Raw genomic sequence first — 21,666 nt, forward strand, 5'->3', positions numbered from 1 at the left:
GAGGTGACCTACTCTTCGGTGTCTTTGAATCCCAGCAGGCGTTGAGGATTTAAAGTTGTAGGGCAGGTCTACGGGTTAGCAGTGTTAGTCAGATCACACTCTGCTTCAGTACAGAGTCGGATTTCTAGAGCTCAGCGGGGATGTTGAAAAGAGAGCTGCCATGTCCTTGTACGCAGCAGGAGCTTTCTAAAATTGAGTTACCTTTAGTGTTCTATTCAGTACCTTTTCTGTGACTTTAGAATAAAGTCTGCAAAAACCCTCTGTCCAGTTCACCAAGACTCTGGATCAGTGGAAATGTTATTTTCATCAGAGCAGGTTTTCCAAAGCTGTAAAGCAACTTAGCCGTGCCAGTTTGAGCAAGATGACCACACTGTAGTGTCCAGTGTGCTGTAGTTCTTCTACTTAGATGAAAAGAAGAAGAAAGGAAGAGCCTCAAAGCCATGCTACAGCCGCCTAGAGGCCTGGCTACTCCTCACACTAAACTGGACAAATTTAGTTAAAAACAGCTGACCAACTAAGAGAACAACTGACCAGTTTCATCATCCTTAAAGAACGAGACTCTTGCTAGCAGACGACAGTAGAGCTGATGCTTTTCGTGGAAGGCTAAAACAGACCGCTTACACAAAGGCCAGGATGTGCAGATACGCTCTCACAAGCAGACATGCACGTTAAAAAAACAGGAAGGAGCCTCTGTGAGCCATCTATCTGTGATGGATAGTGAACAATAAAGCTTGCACTGAGGTACGCCTTTCTGGACAGAGAGAACACAGTATCTCTATGTATAAATAAAAGAAAACAATACTGAAATCCCACATAACAAATGACAGGCAACAGGTGATTTAAAGAAGCACATTACAAATGCAGTCATAAATCTAATTAAATGCAGGTGCACCGCCAAATTTTAACTCAGACGGCTGCAACCAACTGAAGTATGATTGTTTCAATATGCTCATATTTTTTCAGAGTGTGCCATTTTCAAAACCATTGAAATCTCGAGCTGTCTAGCATCAGCCTCTGCAGGAGCATAAGTTTCTCATTCTGAATCAATCACAGCTAGTTTATCAGATGGCTGAGTTATTTTACCATAAACCCATTGGTAATGAGCCATACAAAGAGTTTTAATCTGTCTCCTTTCATATCTCACTCACAAAAATGTGTGTATTTCACTCAGTTCAGGCCCTGGTGTTTGCTTTATGCGGTTATGCTTCACTAGTTGTGTGAAACTGAAATTTTGATTTCTCACAGCCTTGAGTCATCCATATACACTTTATGTTAGAAGTGCTTTAGCTTCTTACTTTTAGGTTTGATTTTGATAAACACTTTGATTGTTGAGCTCTGTTGTGGTATTCTTCCACTGGAGCTAAATAAATACTTTACACCTCAACACAATCAAAGTGAGCTGTGTAATCAAAATTACTGAAAGGGCCATTTTGTTGCTTAGCATTTCAGCATCTGCGCCGCACTTGTTGACATCGCCTTTCAATCAAACAGTGTGGGCGGCAATGTGGCATCCTTTCCTGTTTCTGTTGAAAATGTAAATACTGTATGTTAATGTGCAAGTGCAGTTATAGTATACTAGATCAGTGGTTCCCAACATGGGGTTGACAAGACTTTTAAAAGAATAAGAAAGTCTCTCAAACAAAATTAATGTTTATTGTTTCTGGCCTTTCTCAAAATGTTTTTGTTGTAAAATTCTGAGTCCTTTCAATTCTTTGGGCCCATAAAAATCATTCAAATTAAACAATTTGGAAAGGAAAAACAATATGGCTGAACCCCTCACCAATCATGTCCACACTGAGGCAACCTGTTTGACATATTATTAAAGATTACTTCATTTTAGAGGTTCACAAGCCACGACATTTGGCAGCTACTGTTTGATAGATAATAGTATCCATGTGTACATCCATCACTTTACATTAAATCTGGTTTTAAAATTAGATATGAAACTTTCTTCTTCTTTTTTCTCTTTTTTTTTTTTTACTGCTGTCAGAGTCTATGAGATGCTCATTTATTTTCATCATGCATTGCATTGTGGAACAATGTGAATGCCCTCAAAAACAGACTGGCATTTTTAATGATGATAATAATTCATATTCTATTTCTATCTGTGACATATACATTTATTTTTTTTGATTTTGTTATTGTTTGCAGCGCAGTGTGAACCAACTGCGTAACTATTTCAGAGAAGTGAGTGATGAGGGCACAGGAGAGCAGCTCCAACCAAGTAAACACCTCCCCCTCATCCTCTCAGGAGACCGACCGCGAGTGAGCACACCCGCGGCCTCCTGGGCCTGGGAGGAAATGAGAGGAGGAGGAGGAGAGGGAAGTGGCAGGCTCACAAAGAGAGACAGAGTGAGGTGAGATAGGGAGAGGCTCAGCACACCATGAAAGATCAAAGACAAAGGTTATGCACCGCTGCAGCCAAAATAAGCATATCAGTGGTGTGGCTTTCAGTAAAAGTTGTTGTCTTTAGATTTCTAATTTGGGATACTGCTGTTTTATTGTTCTCAAGCCTGGATCAGAGCATTTCTTGTTAATTTGGCTATTTTCAAGTGATTCTAATCTGGACTAGGCAGACACCTAAATTCTCCTGGGTCAGGTCATTTGATTTGGCAACATGTCAGATTCAGCTGACTACAGAGAGCCTGTCCTGAACAATGAGGCACATCAGAGACTCACAGGTGGAGATTAGAGCCCAGCTCCACTTTGTCTCTCCACATGAGACACAGAGAGCATGTCATCGTTCAGCAGCTCCTCTTATCCAACCAAGCCAGGAGCCCTTGTCTAAAAACAGCAGCAGACATATTGATTGGAAATCTCTTCAGTGACATCAGAGCACTTACTGTTTACACTCTGTACTTTATTTCTTCTTTTCTCTTCAGCTCTCAAAAAGAGGTAGCATATCAATCCTCTTTTGACATCTCTGCTCTGGCCCCCTATGTGCTGGTGAATCAAGTTTAAAGTATTGCCTCTGGTTTACAAACACACAATAACATAGTATTTAATGTTTTTTTGCTGTAAGCAATCTCATTGTCTCTCTGTCTCTCCTCTTTTGGCCCTTTCTTCTTTTTTTGTCATTTTCGCCCTCATCGACTATTTCTCTCATTCTCTTTTCTTTGGTGTCAATTTCAAGTGTGTGTGTGGGTGTGTGGGTGGGTGTGTGTGTGGGTGTGTGGGTGGGTGGGTGTGTGTGTGGGTGCGGGGGGGGGGGGGGCAGTTAAGTGAAATATTTACTTAATTAAGCAAATATCAAATTAAAAAAATCAAATTGTGTTTTACATAAAAATGATAGCATAACAAAAAATAGAAATGCTATGAAAACCTATTTAATGACATTTTTACATCTAATACTTTCTGATAGATAACTGTTTTCATCTTTTCTTCATAGTTTTGACTGATGTTCATTTCTAGCATCTTTTTATGATAATATTAACTGTACATTTAAATATACATTATATATATATGTAGGGATGATCGGCTGCGGCCCATAGCACAGCAGTGTTTTCACAGTACCACACAGCTGCTGCAGGGCAGTTGTAAAACCTCAGCTCTCAGAGTAAACTCATCTTTGTTTTAAAGCAAACCCTCACCCCATTTCTTTCACCCTTTTTTTGTCTTCTCTCTATCTCCTCTGTCAGTTGTGGAGACTGAGTGGTTCCACATGGGAAAGCCCAGGGCTTCACACATCAGCCTAGCTGTGGGGATGAAATATGCTGTCTGTACATATCATCACATCATTAGGCCCAAAGGGATCACTGCGATGGATTAGAAGCTTTCTACCTGCAAAGGCTCAGAAGAATTTATGAAGCACTTTATCATGATGAAGCATTAGTGGAAGACTTTGTCTCTTTCCATTTGTGTTTATCTGTGGGAATAATGATTGTGTCTCCCTCCGTTTCGCTCATTATCTTTCAGCCTCTTCGTCTTTATTCTCTCCGTGTGTCATGTATGTGTGTGTTTTCACCCTTGACCCCTCCCCGACGCTGCTGGTTATCTGCACAAAATATGTGACATTGTCCGAGCTTCTCCGTCCAGCCGTTTGAGCCGTGTGTGGGAGGCAGCAAATTGTCCATTAAGTGTTTCTGCTGAGGCCGAGAGAAGATTTGATATAGTGGGGAAACAAAAGTAATATGGACCAGGAAATTCAATTGTCTCTCTCCAGTAAGTTTGAGCTTTAGTTTGGCTTCCCCACCAAATCAATTTCACATGAAAGCAGTTCAGATGAGGTTTAACCTTAAGTCAGTCTTGCAGCCAGTCTCCTTTTGCTCTCTGTGAGCTCCTGCGTAGATTTGATGCCAGTGTTTGTCTGTGTTTATGTGAAACAGCTTCTATGACTCCGACTTACTTCCTCAAATGCTGCTGAGAGTCGGAGTGCCACAATAGAAGGAAGCTAAGCAACCTCCTCTTTCTCACAATCCTGATGTGCTACTACACGAGGTATAAGTAAGCATAGGAAATATCTCCCTTTGCAACAGTGTGAAGGTCTTTGACCCCAACACAGCTGCAGTTTATTCATGTAGTGAAAGTGAGAGAAGTTCACGAAGGTGTTCTATGCTCCTATGGCATCAGTGAGAACAGAAGTCCCTGGCAGGAAGCGTCCGTTACAACCTTGAGGTCAGAGGTCGTGTTTTGTATAGTCGGCTGAGGTGAGCCTGGAAGGTGTTGTCAGTCTTCGCCAGGTCATTGCCAGTCTGGCCTGATTTGACTAAGAGAGATTGTGTTACAACAGCAGGAACCTCTAAGAGGCTCTCAGGCCTCGAGGCTCAGTGTCTCACCAGACCATAGGACATCCTCTGTTCCTCTGAGGAAGCTTGGTTGTTATTGAACCCCCATACCCAGCGCTCTCTCCTCTAACAATGCTAACTAAATCCCTAGTGCAGTTCAGGTTCCCACTGAAATCTCAGACTAGCCAAATGACACCATAAAGCCCCTGCTTGGATTACTAAATAAAAAGGAGGGCAGATTGCAGCGCCGTTACCTCTTCATTCTAATGTCAGTCAAAAATACATAGTCATTTCCACATTGCATGTGTTGTTTCTTTATTAATGCAAAGTAACTTTTTCTTATCACAACAGAGATTATTTGTAGAATCGCTGCCCACATTTCCAATTTTGCAGTGATTCATAAAAAGGTGGGAATGGACGGTGATGGCGCAATGCCTTTGGTGTGAGAGACCCGGGTTCGATTCCTACTGTGACCCATCCACCACTGTGTCCCTGAGCGAGACACTTAACCCATCATTGCTCCAGTGGGGTGCGACCTCTGACATGTATAGCAATTGTAAGTCGCTTTGGATAAAAACATTAGCTAAATGTATAAATGTAATGTAAATTGGTGGAGACCAAAATCAAAGCAAAAAGGAGAGTTAATATTGGACTTACATTTGCCAGGTGGTCATGAATGATAATGTTGCTTCATATTTTCCTTAATTAATGTGTTAATATGCAACTGTTTGCTAACAAGTTATATTGATACTATGTCAGCAGGTGCCTAGATGACTGCAGCTAACTTTAGCCAACTTCATAGTCAGATGTTTTTACAGCGCTGGCAAAAGTCAGACAAAATGTCTAACCAGCATGCATTACGTTAAGTCAGTGCTGCAATGCGTTGCATGAAGTCAAACACTCCTAGTGTTTCGTTCAGCTTGCTTGTTTCTGCTACCCCAAGTTGCTGAAAAAAGTTATTGCATGTTTAATGATTTTTAGGTTTTAAAGCCTCTAAATCAATGTATTTTTGCATGATGGGGTGTTAAAATGCAGAAACGTTCTCAGATTTACTTGTTCAGACCGACTGTATCAACAAATCCACATTATTCATTTCAGTGAGACCACTGTCTGGGCAATCTTGGGTAACTATTGCTGAACTACTGTTACAACTTTAATGTTTACCATCTAATCATCAAGACAGAGGCTGAAATGACTGTCACCATGGTAACTTTCCACAGTTGTAAAATCCTGGCTCATAGTATTGTAAACTGCTGTGCAGGGTTTTGGCATTTGTTAAGCCTTCAAAATCAAGGTACTGTTACTCAAACTGGACTTCCTAGTTTAGACTGTATCTCCTCAGCACTACCTATAGCAACATGTCCACACCTACGCAGCCCCTCGTGTTTTGTTTTTTTTTAAGCTGTGCTATTTTTGGTCTGAAAGCCTGCTGGGCCAAATGCTATGGTTGGTCTCAGGCAACCTGTCACACAAAAGGAAATTGTTTCCCACCTGTGCGTGTTACTTACTTACTTATAACTGAAATTTTGCCGTTTAGAAAAGTTGACCTGTACTGTATTGTTTATGCATTCCCTACACAAGCAGCATGCGCACTTGAAGTACTCCACCACCTCTTTTAACAGGTAGAAGCAAATCCTTTTCCATTGCAGATTATTTTAGCGAGGTCAACATTCATTCAGGCAGCCGTCATACCCTATGGATACAGGAGTTCAACTTCAAGCCACTGCCAAATAACACTGGTAGGCCTTCACAAAGAAGCTGAATTGTCCATTGAACTGTTCAACATAGTTGGCATGGAGCAGTTAAGTAGTCATATTTCTGTGTCACTCTCACACCTGCCTGAAATAGATCTCCCAGCCGCCCAGCCCTAAGTATAAGTCCTGACAGGTCCGGACTGCGGTTTACCGATTGCACTGGCACTACAGCTAATAAAGGATGTCACTCTGTTTAACTATGACTAGCAGGGCACATTTTTATTTTGTTTTTTCAGCAGGGGAATATTTGGAGTGCAGTTTTCCGCTGTTTTTGTTTATTCATGAGTGGGATCCTCCCAGTTACAGCTTTCCATTATTAACTTGGCCAACTGAAAAAAAGAAAATAAGTTTCCAATGCTGTTGAGAGGGACGCCAGGCCAGGAAGAGTTCATTTATGTACATATCTGATAATAAAACATATTGGTTTGCATCATTATTGCGTAACATAACGTAGCATTATTTTTACAATAGTACATAGAGATCATTAAAGTGAATAATAACTAGTTTTACAAGGCTTAGTTTACAGTGGAGATCGTGTACTATAACCTCGCCTGTCCATATTATGTAAGAGGCTGAATTTTTTGGAGCCAAATTCCACTCTGAACTAAATGTTCCTCAGCATGTGTGGCTGCTTTCCCTGATTCTGCATATTTGTGGTTATCTAGTCACTTCATGGAAGGTGGTACCGACTCAAAAAATAAAGAGATGTCATGTGGGAGAATTTGACTTAAAAGGAAAAACAGAAAATAATGCATTGACTGAACAATAACACCTGGGGACTCATTACAGGAAAGAAAATCCAACTTTCAATCATAACCTTTGAATCATAAAATAAAGGTGTTCATGTTCTTCCCCATCTTCATTGTAATTACCATACAGACCTAACAACAGTGGTGCTGCCAGTGTTGGCAATTATTATTAATTTAGGACAATTTAGGAACTTAGGATTCCTTACTAAAGAAATTAGCACATTCCTGTAATAGCTAAATTCATATCCTAAGATAGTATTCTCCCCTAAATTCAGTTAGAAAACATGTTTATGTAATACCAAAAAATTCTAAATGTCATTCTAAACTGAGAAAAGACTTCAGTTTCTGTAAGGAGGCCTGGACCTAGGTTAATTTGTCAGTTTTTTGTTTTGTTTAGTTTTTTGTCAAAAATGAATCAAAACATTTGAACTAAACAAAATTGAATGAAGAAAGTAAATCAAACTAAATGCATCTGAAGAACTGTTGTCAAAACCAATTTGTGGAGTTTAAAATATAGCATGTGCACATTCACCGTCATTACCTGTGCATCTGTTTATCTCTCAGTCATTCAGATTTCATCAACTGTTCTTTTAAAATTTCTGAAGTTCCCAGAAGTTGTTGCAACTAGTGACAAGAGCTAACCCATTAAACAGCTATAAATAGCAGCTTGGTGTTGTCTTGTGGTGTAACAGTTGGCCACATCCTGTTTCTGAGATTGTCACATTGTACAGGGGCTAGTGTTTTACCTTTCCTCTCTCTTTATCACTTGTTTCTTCAGAATGGAACATCATCGTTCAAGCCAATGGAAAATATTAGTTGATAAAGCACAGCAAAATAAAACTGCAGTTAATATGTGGGCGGAGGAGACGTCACTATTTTTTACAGTGACTGAAAAAAAGAAAGGAGGCAACTGCTTTCTCTGTGAGAAAAATAAAGGGTAAATTTGTGGCTTTTTGCTGCCAAGCTGTTGGGTTTTCCCTTTCCCTCTTCAGATTAACCTGGAGCTGTTTTCTCACCTTGGCTAACAGAGAAGAGCGGAGACATTAAAATTTGATCATTTAATTGTTACATGTGCCTGCACTTCCTTTATGTCTTGCGATGGCAAAGCTAAAAATAACCTCAGCGTGTAAATGCCTGTTTAGGCTGGAGTGGAACAGCATTGAAAACAGCCAGCATTGTTGGCACAGGTGGGGTTTTTCCAATGGGAGTTCCTCCTGTTTAGAGAGGTGAGTCCTAACCAACCTGTGTGTGTGTGTGTGTGTGTGGTAAATAGGTGGGTGTTTGGCTGCATTTTAGAAAGCTAGGCATGACACTATTGGTGTGTGGCACATTATTTATTTATTTTTGTTTCCATCCTTGGAATTATGTGTTGATATTGCTGCAGAGTTTCTGCTCTTCATTTACCAAAGATTAGTACAGCTGACATCAGCACCGTAGCCATTCAATATTCCATTGTACCAATAACAATTCACAGCATTGAAATGTTTGGGTATTAAAAGGACTACATCGTGTTTTTATTTAGTGATGTTTTTGTCTTGATCAGTGCAGATGCTTCACCATTCACCAAACAGTATCAAGTGATAACAGACTGCAGGCCTACTTTGGGCCTCAGAGTGGGTGGACTTCCTGTCTCGCCTCCTAACTGCGGATGGTGATTTCACCAGACTCTCTCGCTCTCTCTCTGTCTGCATCAGCCCGCTTTATCACGGCAAGCTCTATGACTCCAGAGCTTCTTGTTTGCGTTAAGCCACAGGGCTCAAGGTCCTCGCCATCTTCATGGTCACTTCCCTCTGTTTTGCCAAAGAACATAAAGCAGATAAAGGCAGGGGACAGATCTGTGTCTGTCCGACTGTGGGAAAGGCGCGGGCACAGGAAGTAGTACAGGAAAGACAAGACTGCTTAAAAACAGAGATGTGTATGGGGCTGATATGAGTTTTAAAGGCTGGTAACAACAATGATATGTTTGGATTGCAGCTACTGATATCCAGTATTTTTCAACTTGTCCACATCTATGCCAAATATTCAGTGCAGTATTGCCCCATGTAACATTATTTATCACAAGATAAAAGCACTAAAGGGTTACATCGTCTTCAGTCAAAGTTTCAAGTGTTTTCTTTAAGGAAAAGCAAATGGCACATGTGATGTAACTGGATGGAAGAAACATTTTAAACTTATAAACTAAACATGACTCATATTTATCCTGTGGTCAAACAGAGGCCTTAGATACACACATTTGTACTAATTGCTTTTGTTTCACCTGCATTGTCAGGGATCATGGCACGGATTTTACTGCTATGGGGGCCTGGGTCAAGAATGAACTGCTGGGCTCCTATTAATGCCCCCGTACCTCCCACTCCCACTTTTATTTGGTGTTTTACTTCTATGAATAGATAAACCATTAAAAAGAGAATGATCAAATGATCAATTAAAGCCATAGAGACCAATATTTCCTGATGTTTAGTCTCTAGTACCTAACACTTCCCATAATACAAGATAGCGTCTTCCACTAAACCATCTTGGTTTTCCGACTTAAATCTGTTGTTGTACCCGGTCATGTAGGGTGTGACGTCATTCCCAGCTCCAAATTCTGAGGTAGATGGAGTGCAGCATTAGACCGTCTCTGTCTGGCCAATGCTCACTTCTTTCAAACTCCCTGGGGCAGTTCCTCACTTTGCCTGGTTGGAAATCCAGCCTTGGCCAAGACAACCATCCTATCACAAACCTCACCTCTGTAACTTCTAGGCCACCTCTCTACTTTAAATATAAGTGTTAGAATGATGTGAATTGCTATTCAGCGTGACTAGTAACAATTTGCAACCTCTTATTTCTTTCCACAGTTAATGAGATCATCAGGAACGACCTCTCCAGCATTTCAGTGAACACTCACGCATAGACGTCCCGAAATCTTCTGCAGCAGCACACACACACGCTGAAAGCAATGTCATCAACAAAAAGAGGACAAAAACAAAGAGAGAGATCCAGATGATGAAGAATAAAGTTTTGACCAGGATCTCCCGCTTAACTATCGTTACCATCAGCTCCTCCTCTCTCAAAGACTCGCTGCAGACTTATATTGACAATCACTGGCAAGCTCCATTTGAATAAACAGATGAATGTTATATTTACAAAAAGGGAAGTGATATCAGGGGCAAAGACGACTACACTTGCCTTAATTCACAGCAGATGTTCTTTAGTGGACCAAACAGCTCAATGAGACTAAATTATAATCTTAATTTCGAGTGTGATCTGTATGTTAATGCATGGACAAGCTAATGGGACTGTAAGTGTCATGCTTCCTCACGTTGGTTCATTTGTTTGTGCCGTCAGTCCGCAAAAACCGAATTGGTGCCTTACAGCAGTGATATTGACAGTAAACAACAGCAGAAGTCACACAAATGCAAATGGTTTATTCTAACCCAAAGTGGAAGTTTTTATATGACATTTTTGTATCATTTCAATGATTTGTTTACAGGGAAACAGAATAAAAGGCTGGAAAAATGTAGGGAGTATGTGAATAGATTAGAATTGTATTTTTTCTTGCTTCCTCATTATTATCTAATTGTTCATTTATACTGAATGCTATTGTATGATATTCTTTTGTATAAACATGTATTTGAAAATGTACTTCTGTATGCCTTATCCTTATATCATGCAGTTTGCTATTTAGCTTTCCCTTTTTTCCCCATTTGTCTTCCCCTGATATGATTTGTACCATTTCTAATATCCTACATTATCCTTTTCACCTTAGTGCCTATTTTTTTTTATCATCCTGTCCCGGTCTTCCAGTCCTCCCACCCAAACCATGACGTAATGATGCACAGACAATCAGAGAAATATATAGTACATATCCTATAACATCCATTCCTGGTTGCGGGGGATTATAAAGGCAGGTATCAGAGTTTTCTTCTCCCCCAGCTATAAGGCAGTTGAACAAAGGTATGCTTACCTGCTGTATCTGAAAAAGAATACTCCTGGACAATATATATTTGTTTGTTACTTCTTGCACTGCAGGTTTGCATGTAAATAGGCACAGGGATAATCTAAGTATGCCACAGGCTCAGCTTTACTCGTCATTTGGGTGATTCCACTGAGGAGTTGGCAGGACTGTTACTTACTGCTGGCAATAATTGATCTGAGTAAACCAAAGGATTTTATCTTTGGTGAAATTATTGTCCAAGTTTCCTTTTTCTGTCGGAGACTTTAGCGTAGAGCAGCTCCCCGTACAAAAAAAAAAACATTATGCACTTTACTGTAGAAACAGAGCAGGTTTTCTTTCTTCCAGACCAAATAATGTAGATTGATTTCCACTGTCGCGTCATAAACGTACCAACATTGACTCTTCTTCCACACAGCAGCCATCTTTCCACATGATCTATCTTTTGGAGCATGCACATCGTACTAACGTTGGGGTTCATTTAGCTGACAGTAGCTTACAATATAGCTTCCTAATACATTTTTGGAAATATAATAGCATGACTATGAATAAGGTTTCTATTTTGTGCCTTACTCTCTCTTTCTTGGCTATAAGGTCATTGCAACTCTATAATGCTTTTCTGTGTAGGCACAAGGTGAAACATATTTCTCTTTAATATGAAATATTTATGAAAAATGAAATGTGTTCAAAGTGCATTTAATGTGTTCTCAACAATGAATTAATAAATGGCATAATGGTGACCATACATAACAAAAGTTCTCAATTATTTTGTTTTTATGTTTTTATATTCATGTGTCAGGACTGATTCTGTGAGCCTTTTCATATTACCTTTTTAAACTAAAACTAATATATATATATATATATATATATATATATATATATATATATATATATCAGTTGGTAAAGGTTTCTCTCCCCTTTTTCCTAAATTTATACTTAAAGTATTATTTGACTATAACATGCATGACCCATATGGCTGTGCTTTAGTTGTAAGGCCTTTACATTAACTTGGATGAGTGATTTTCTTGTGTTATATAGCATGACCTTAGTAAAACTCAAGACTGTTCCAACCTGGACCTATATCCCTAATAAAACCTGAAATGGAGACAGTGGACACTGACAAGAGTAGGGAAAAGTATATTTCTTTCCCTCACTTTTTTTATATACAATATCATGTATCATGCTGATTTTTGAACGGACTTTTACATGCAATTACTGATATCCTTTGTTTAGTTTTACTTCATTATAATTCTAATTGCTACAAAATGTAGTTGTACTTACTGGTGTTTTGGTGTGGGTTTTACTTCTTACAATTTTTCCTATGTGCTTGCCAGCAAAGAGTGCATTTAATCTATCAATCAATAGATGGTATTTGGTGTTGTGTACTTTTGTTTCAATCTGAAATACACACAAACCTAAACTGTACTAAGCAGAATAAAAATGCAACAAGCTGCTGATATGCCAAGTACAAGCAGAGGCCTGTGTGTTTTCCGGTGAGTATTGTTAGTGGTGGCTAGTTATGAGTGAAACAGCTCCTCGCCATGGGAGCTGTGCCACGCTCCTGTGTACCACCTGCCAGTCCTCCAGACTTTTTCCATCCAGCAAAGTTATGAAGCGCCCATCCCCATAGTGACAGAAGGCAGGCCTAGGCGGTGCTCCCCTGTACGACTGTGGTAAGCCCAAAAATAGCCCCACTATTTACAGATGCAATCACGCCCCTTTTTCCTGGCACCCTGTTCTTCTTACCTTAGTCTTCCTCTGACAGTGCCGTACCCTTTGACACAGTGGGGAGATGACTCCAGGCCATAATTTCCACTGAAAACTAAACTAAATACAATATACATAATGTGAAAACAAATGGACTTTTATCTAAATCTATGTTTAAAGACCTGCACATAGCAATGCACATTCTTAAAATACTTTGTGGAATCCAAGAATTTAGAATTTTCTTTACAATATTTGAGTCTTAACAGTGAACTAATGCTTGCTTAACTGAAAGCGCAAAAGGTTTATCTGCTTTAAATTTGCTGTATATAGACCAATATTTTTACCTTTTACATTTGTGTAAAGCACTCTGAGCTGCATTTCTTGTATGCTTATTTGTCCTCCTATCCTACCAAGAGTTAGATGAGTTTGATACCACTCTTTTATTTGTCGGATAAATACAAAGCTATGGCCAGGAGAGGGTTAGCTTAGCATAAAGACTGGAAATGTACGAAAAAGGTAGCTTGGTTCTGTGCCAATGTAACAAAATGCGCTTACCAGGTAACTAACCCGTAATTTCTTGAGCCATACAAAACTGAGCAAGCGGTTATTAAAGTGAAATGAAATATCTTTTTTTTTGTCTACTACAGCATGCATATCTCCCCTGTAAATCACTTTGTTCACCTTTGAGAAAACACCAGAAACCAAAAGCGAGAAATGTATATTTTATATTTTTTGCTTTTATGATGATACGCCCTAGTTTGGTATTACACCTAACCTAATTTCGATACAGCCAATCAAATCTTACATAAGCAGTAATGTCAGCCTTCTATCGGAGCAGACTGAGACAACTTGACAAGTGTCCAGACAAACATTCACAGAGGAAACGTGCACTGCTGACATCAGTTTGCAGGCTAGATAGCTAATAAGCTGCTCAGCTGCAGCATAGTAAACAGCAGCTAAATGTACCTACAAACGTCACTTAGGTCTGGTTAGATTCTGGTGTGGTCCTTAATCTTCAAAACCACAAACAACAATGCTGTCCGACATGTAGGCTACCCAAGTTTGTTTACCTTTTTTCTCGTTCTCTTAGTAACACTCAGCAGTTAGCACAGCTGCTGTCAATCAAATACAAATACTGACACGCCCCTCCAACTGGTTAAGACAAAAAGGAGCATTTCTTATATTTCCCTAAAAGCTTAAATGTTATTTTTTTGTACAAAAAGGGATGACTAAATATGACTTCAGTTGGACTTTAATTGGTTAGTTGCAGTAACTTCCTGCTACTTTCCTCTCAGGATATAATGAGATACAACATGTCAGATGTGAGCTTGCTAGTCGGCTAGTCTGTACCTTTGGACAGAGCCAGGCTAACAATTTCTATTATTGTTTCTATATTATAAGCTAACATTACATTTATTCATTTAGCTGACGCTTTTATCCAAAGCAACTTACAATTGCTATACATGTCAGAGGTCACACGCCTCTGGTTAAGTGTCTTGTTCAGGGTCACAGTGGGGGATTGAACCCAGGTCTCTCACACCAAAGGCATAGTCTTATCCATTCCGCCACTTTTCCCAGTAACTAAGTAGTGTAACTAATTACTTTTCTAAAACGGTAATAGGCTATTATTACTAGCTACTAAGGCAAGTAACGCTGCGTTATTCGTCACTGAACACACCATCCTTGACGTAAATCCACGACTGTGTGACAGCTCAGCAGGACCGGACTTTGTTGTTCATGTCCGCTGATAGCCAAAACTAAAGGAAGAATGGTGAACAAGGGACAGAGACGTTCTTTCCAAGTAGCTACTGCCATTATTGTGTCACAGTCTAAGATGCAAAGAACATTTTTGTCTATTGTAAACTCTGTGCGACCAGCAAAATGCTTTCAACTGTGAACAATTCTACACCTGATTTATTGAAGCATCTGCTGAAGCAGCACAGTGACGTGAAACTTACAGAAAGAAACTCTGGCAGCTACTGTCACTGCTACTACTGATGCTCAGACTCGTCGGGAGAGAGTGGTGTTAATGCTTAAAAATCACGTTTTGTAACTACTGAATACTGCTCTTATTAACAGGCTGCATGTGCAGTAAAACTGCTGTTTAAAAGTCATGATTTACTTGCTTTACTTTTTTATTTCAGCCGGTGGCGTAAAGAAACGTTAGACCTAGGCTATCCCTATGCTTTGTAAAAACCACACTTCTTGCTGCTGTTATGGATATGATATTAGTTAAAAAGTCGAGAGAGACTGCTTTGTTTGGGGGTGTTTCCCATAATTAGCCTATAATTTGGATAATTATCAACAAATTTTCCAAATTTTTACCAGGCATATTTAAAATAATTTTTGATTAAAGAAGTGTATTGAGGAGCATATATTCCTGCAGCACCTCCTGGCTCACTCCCTCTTTCTCTCTCTCTCTCTCTCTCTCCCTCTCTCTCGTGAACACCACTGCACAAACCTGTCCAACATTAGAATTCCCCCACCTCCATTCTGCGGGAAACACTGGAAAGTAATATAGTAACGTAACTAATTACTTTTATCACCCAGTAATAAGTAAAGTAATAATATTATTTATATTGTAATAAGTAACTGGTAATATATTACAATTTCTGAGTAACTTGCCCAACACTGGTGTTTTGTTTGATATTGAAAGGACAAATATGAGAGGTGTTAATCTTCTCATCTTATTTTTGGCAAGAAAGTGAAGATGCATGTTTTCAACAATGTGCCGTATAACTAAGAGCTTGAATGATTGTGTTACAATAAGAGTTTGAGAGAATACAACTTATGCCATGTTGTTGGAAATAAGATGCATCGCATATGCCTGCATTTACTGTTTTCATCAAGACCATGGTTCGAATTACGGGTAGGATTGGGTGGGTCTGACCCCCCTAGTTAAGGCTTGGACCCCGCCAAAAGAGGCAAAACCAACAGTTTAGGGGGGGGATTTCTTACCTGTATTTGTAAATATTACAAAATATTTCCCATACTCATGCCTTATATTCAAGAATCTTGAAATAGTATTTCAGACACCCCTAAAATGGACCGTACCATTTCCTAACATTGACGCTAGTAGAACGTCTTGTCTGTCTGCATCAGTCGCAACGCAGCTGCTCAGTCCGGTGCATCATATGCTAATGGAGACGCAGCAGGTTAATGTCAGTAGTTAACTATCTAGCTGCTTTAATACACTTAACTTTCCTACCTTCAGACATTGGTAATTAGCATTTCATTTACTTAAAATTAGTTATCTGATGTTAGCTAGCTGTGAGCCCACCCTATCATTTCATTATAACTATGTAATTTAATGTTATTTAGGCTAATTGTCAGCTACCCCTGGTGCTTAGGTGTGAGCAGTGAAATTGGGGATTAGTTACTGTAGAGATACGTTTTTACATCAATATAGAGTTTATTATTTCATACGAAGTCTTTTGTGTCCTTTCACAATAAACATGGCATTTGTTTTAACTCTGGAATTCCCAAAAATTCCCAATTCCCCAACAACAGTATTACATCATTCACAGTCAATATGAGCAAGAGGAAAGGAGATATTTGCTAAAAAAGAGTAAGTTGAAACTTTAAACGAGGTATTAGAGATAATCATGCAGACTGTATTTTAGGTGTCTTTAATTCTGTATCAACATTGTGTGGGTTTGTTTTGAGCGTTCATGATGGTCTGCTGTTGTATGTCTGACTTGCTGGAAGTTTTGCTCTATAATACTTGGTGACCTCTGACTACAAATGTTGTTGTGTGGTATGGGGAACCCATGAACTGGTGTAAGTTCATCATCTACAGACTGATGACATTAGTTAAATAAACAAGGATATTGTAAGCATTGTAATATTTTAGTTCACTGAAGCCCGCGCCTGTGCTGTACTGGGTTTCTTTTGGACCTGGAAAAAAAGTTAACCCCCCCTGTTGTCACTGTATAATTTGCACCCTGCTTAAGACTGATAGGCACAGCATAGCTCTACAGCAGCATTTGTATTTCAGTGCGCTGGGAAAATCGTTTTATTGCACTTGTTATCTGATATTGACAAGAAGTTTTAATAATCATGCTTGCTTTAATTATTAGAAATTACAAATGTATAGGTAGCTAAGGCCTCTCTGAGGACTCCATGAGCTGCTGATATGGCGTACAAATAACTTTTTGGTAATGTGCAAGATGTGTTCTTCTCCTAAGTTCAAACAAAGTTAGATTTTTTCCTGCTGGAAATTTGATGTGTGTGTGTGTATGACTTCCTATTTCTATGATTGCAGTGATTTTTAAACACTGATTATTTTTCTGAAAATGTATAGAATGTCACAAATGAGTAATTTGCACACAGCTGTCTCATGCACACAGGAGCTGTGTATGGATTCCACTGATTGCCTGACCAAATTATCAAATTACTTGATTGACTAATGATCTGACTGACAGGCTGACTTGCTGACAGACGCACTGAACGACTGAGTGGTAGACTAACCAACAGACAGAGACTCTGCCACTCGATGACCACAACATCCCCACAGCGCAGACAACGGCTCATACAAGCAATTGTGCCATTTACACCACAGGGGTCCACGTGCACACAACACCTGGCATATGGCACGACTTCGAAGTTTCATTGTGCCGATTTATAGTGTCTTTACGGCCCTGCTTCCTCTCCCATTGTATTCCCACAGAACTCTTGATTTGGACTTTTATAAAGTGAGTGCATAGGCACAGCGCTGGAGCTCCTGCCCTCGTCTTTCATCAGCCATCTGCAGTCAGTAAATCCTCAATATACCTCTGTTATGAAGGGCATGTTGAGAGAACCATGGGGGTGGTTTTAAGAGATGCTTTAAGAGATAATTGCTTGACCATACTGAGGGACCTTTGATAGTTTCATCCCATAAGCTAGGTCTACATTTGATCTTTCCTGGCCCCTTGAGTCCATTTTTGTGATATTTTTTTCTTCAGAGACATATGTCAGATGTCTATAAACAGTCCGTCTTATCAATTACCTTTAGGATGATAAAGAAAAAAGATGAGGACCATATGTGTATAGATTTGAGCATGTGTTTACATGTGTTTTCTCAATCTCTTTAGGGTGGGGTTTTTGGGCTCCACAGGTGTACATGGACCCCTTTCATGGGACTGTTTCACATGTGACAGGACCAGCAGATGACCCGCTAATATGCTGACATGGTCACATCGTTGCGGACCCACAGACAAATCACCTTTTTAAAAGACACTTTAAGAGACGCTCAGAAAGGCAACCAGATGGGCCCTGGAAAATCTTGTGCCGTCTTTTATTCTCCACCTGCAATCATTCAGCTTGATTCACTTTCTTTTTTTGTGGTGCGTGAAATGTTGTGCAAGGATTTATCAAATTTAGCGGTGGGACAGATGTTTGCGCTTAAGAAATGTGAAAAGTGAGAATTATCTTTTAAGTGTCTGTTTATAATCACAACACATGAGTTCTCTAGTCGTAACATCAAAGCTGATGTCTTCCACATCCCTTTCTAGTTCACTCTGAGAGCTCTGTTTCTAAATAATAAAAAAAAACTCCAAGACATCCTAAGCAATCATTTTTCCATTGTTTGCTGTAAATGTTTCAGTACATATGCAGAATGTTTATGTTGAAGTACATTGTAGCACACATTAGGGATGCTCTTAATGGGCTACAGTAAAAGCCCTTGCTAGTCAAGAGTTCAGGCAGGTGCAGACTCTTACAGTAGATAAAGGAGCCTGGCACTGGAGATGAGTTCACGACAATCACTGTGAGGCTTTTAGACGCCTTCTCCAAGCTCAATCTTCATTTCCCCTGACACTGATTTTGCAATAAGGATCCGGAGAAAAGGGGAATGTCCATCTATTCATTTTAATGATCCCTCATTATTGACTGCTGGCAGGGAGGGGGCGGGCAAAGGTAATGATTCTTTGTCTTTGCTGGCCAATCACTCCTCTTAAAGGAATAAGACTCTAAATAAGGCCACTAATGGATGCCCAGTATGACCCAAAGCTGACCCCGCATGCAACCCATGCAGACTGACTTCCCGACATGAAGGAGTGAGGAATTCGCTGCTTTATAGTTATTTCTCTTTTGTTACTGGGTTGGTTATGATTTTTACAAATGGAAAGAGGGAATTGTAATCAAAAACATCTAACAACAAATTCCATGTGTTCTACAAATATTGATATATTTTTTTAAAAGTATATCACTGAAGCCATGATTTTGGGCATGCTTTTTCTTGCAGATTATCAAAGAAATAGTTTGGCATTCTGAAAAGATAGCTTACTTGCTTTATTTTATTAAAGAGCTGGTATTATGGTTTTTGGCTTTTTCCCTCTCCTTTATTGAGTTATATATCTTTTTTATGCATGTACTAGGTCTGCAAAGTGAAAAAGCCCAAAGTCCACACCAAAGGGAGTTCCCATCTCCCACAGAAAACACTGCTCTGAACTGCCTGAAAACAGCTCGTTTGTAGTCCAGCCTTTACTTCCCTTTCTTGTGACGTCACAATGAAAATACGTGTCATAATGCTCGCTGAGCGACTAGTCCAACACGCCCTCAAAAACACCGGTGGAAAAACAGTGAGCTGCAGCATACCTCTCCTCTCCCTTCCAAACACTAGCTACCCTCCAAGCAGTCAATGGACATGAAGTTGTTACTGTGATGTAGAGACAGAGCTCAGTTAAAACTTTATGGATGAAAGATACTTTTGTTACAGATTAATAACTCACCACTCTGAAACTCTTGCTCCAGTCCAAATTGCCAACCTGGTCGGCAACATGTAGCCTACAGCTGAATCGAAGCTGTTTACCATCTTTTCGCTGACCTGCCTTTCTCTGCTTCTGATTGGCTATTACCAGCCTTTCGCTAACCCGCCCTTCTCTGCTTCTGATTGGCTAGTAGTCCTTAACTAGGAATTGTGCATGTGCAACTCCCAACAAAGATCATTTAGAGACAAGATGTATCACTCCATAGCTAAAACAAAGCCTTCAACACAGGGTGAAAAGAAAGGACTTCCTTTCTGTGCAGTATGACAAAAATATGGCGTTTTTTGAAAATTAAACCATGTAAACCTGTTCTGGTACAACCCCTAAATAGGACTTTAACCTGAAAATGAGCATAATACTACCTCTTTAAATAGGAAGATCAATACCGCTCATATTTACGTGTGTGAGATAAATATGAGGCTACAGCTAGCAGCCAGTTAGCTTAGCTTAGCCCAAAGACTGGAAATAGGGGGAAACAGCTAGCCTGGCTTTGTCCAAAGGTAACAAAATCCGCCTTCAGCACCTCTGAATCGCACTAATTGTTTAATCTTTACAAAAAACAAATGTTTTGGTTTGGCAAAGTTGTTAGACAGAGTAATGCTAGCTCTTTCCCCCTGTTTAGTCTTTGGGCTAAGCTAAGCTAAATGGATGCTGGCTGTAGCTTCATGTTTACCATACTGAAGGGGTATCATACTTCTCATACATTTCTCAAAATGCTGAACTGTCCTTGGAAAACGTTTTCCCACGACATTTTTTCATATCCAGACATTTTATCTGCACCCACCACATATTTATCACATATTGATTTAGATGCCTTCAGCAAAATGACTCTAAGGACTTGCAAGATAGTGGTCTTACATTTTAGAGCTCACAAGGAGCAATGATAGCAACATATTTAGCCTTTACTTTAGTATGTATGCATGCCGTGTGTGTGTGTGTGTGTGTGCACGCGCACGTGTGTCTGTGTGTACATCTCAGCCAGTCTGTCATCAGTCTGTCAAGGTAATGAACCCTACTTTACTGCAGCCTCCAACAGCTCTTTAAGGCATACTTCACACCACTGAAGAAATACACTCAGGTATTAGTTGTTTTGCCTGGATGGTCCGCTGGATGATGGGTGGGCGGGGATGTTATTAGGAGCATTCATCTACAAGGCTCCCCAAGCCATACTATACTAAAACTGACCACAAGACAACCCTATCATCCTCAAAGATTACCTGTCTCCTGCACTGTATATGAATGTTTTATCATAAAAGCTTTTCTTTTTTGCTAAGTGCCTCCTTGAGTGTTTGCTTTTAACTTTTGATTACTTTACGTCTTGTTGCAAAGAAGAAAAAAGAAAAATGCCCGGGCCCATTTGAATATAATGGACTTAACGGGAAAGGTAGTCTCTTATGCTTCAGTGGTGTAATCCAACACAGTGGGTGTGAAAAAGTTTGCACCAAGTGGTAGTTGCAGTGCCTTGGAGTTGCATTAGTTTTTATCTTGACATTGTCAAAGTGGGCCAAGCAGGTGGAGTGAGTCAAGGGAGAAAACAGACATGACACAATCATATAAATAAAACAGTATGGCAGGCTTTGTATAGAATCCATATGTTTCCGTTTGTGGGGAAATATAGGATGTCATGCATTACAGTGTAAAAAGACTCATTTACAACCATTAAAGGCAGGCCAATTCAACATCTCTGCTTTTGATGTGGTGGATCACATCTCATTTGGCTCTTTTTATATATGATAGCTGAGTTTCTCTTTTATATAGTCATGAGTCATTTAGAAGAAAAAATATTTTTCTCTCATTTGGTCTAGACGTTGAGGTTTTTAAGCCCTTAGCCACCCCCACCCCCTCCTACTACTCTAGGTTTTACCAGACGTCGCGTTGTGAGAGGGGAATGGTCGATTGCATAACGGAAGGCGAGACTTGATCGTTCCTGGCCTTCTCACAAAATTCAATCATTCTCTGGATACTCCAATCCCATGACGGCCCATTAAAGAGCAGCGCGGGCTAGGATTTCCCCTCATGTGTTTTAAATTGAAATTACGGTCACAAAGT

At 39.8% G+C, this 21,666-nt stretch overlaps 1 protein-coding gene across 3 annotated transcripts in view; it reads left to right on the forward strand.

Moving 5' to 3' along the window:
* LOC119897990 (nuclear factor of activated T-cells, cytoplasmic 1-like) overlaps window positions 1-11,902 on the forward strand; it is a 60,277-nt gene extending 48,375 nt beyond the window's left edge. For all 3 annotated transcript variants that reach the window (XM_038712061.1, XM_038712062.1, XM_038712063.1), the window contains one exon: window positions 10,065-11,902. Coding sequence is in view for 1 of the 3 variants with exons in the window: in XM_038712062.1 (XP_038567990.1) it covers window positions 10,065-10,120 (56 nt within the window). In the remaining 2 variants the exon portion in view is untranslated. The remainder of the gene's footprint in view (window positions 1-10,064) is intronic.
* The last annotated feature ends 9,764 nt before the right edge of the window (window positions 11,903-21,666 follow it).

This window comes from Micropterus salmoides, unplaced genomic scaffold (assembly GCF_014851395.1).
Source record: "Micropterus salmoides isolate LMB-PRFRI ecotype aquatic unplaced genomic scaffold, ASM1485139v1 Ms_hic_scaffold_11, whole genome shotgun sequence".
In the NCBI taxonomy this organism is placed as follows: domain Eukaryota; kingdom Metazoa; phylum Chordata; class Actinopteri; order Centrarchiformes; family Centrarchidae; genus Micropterus; species Micropterus salmoides.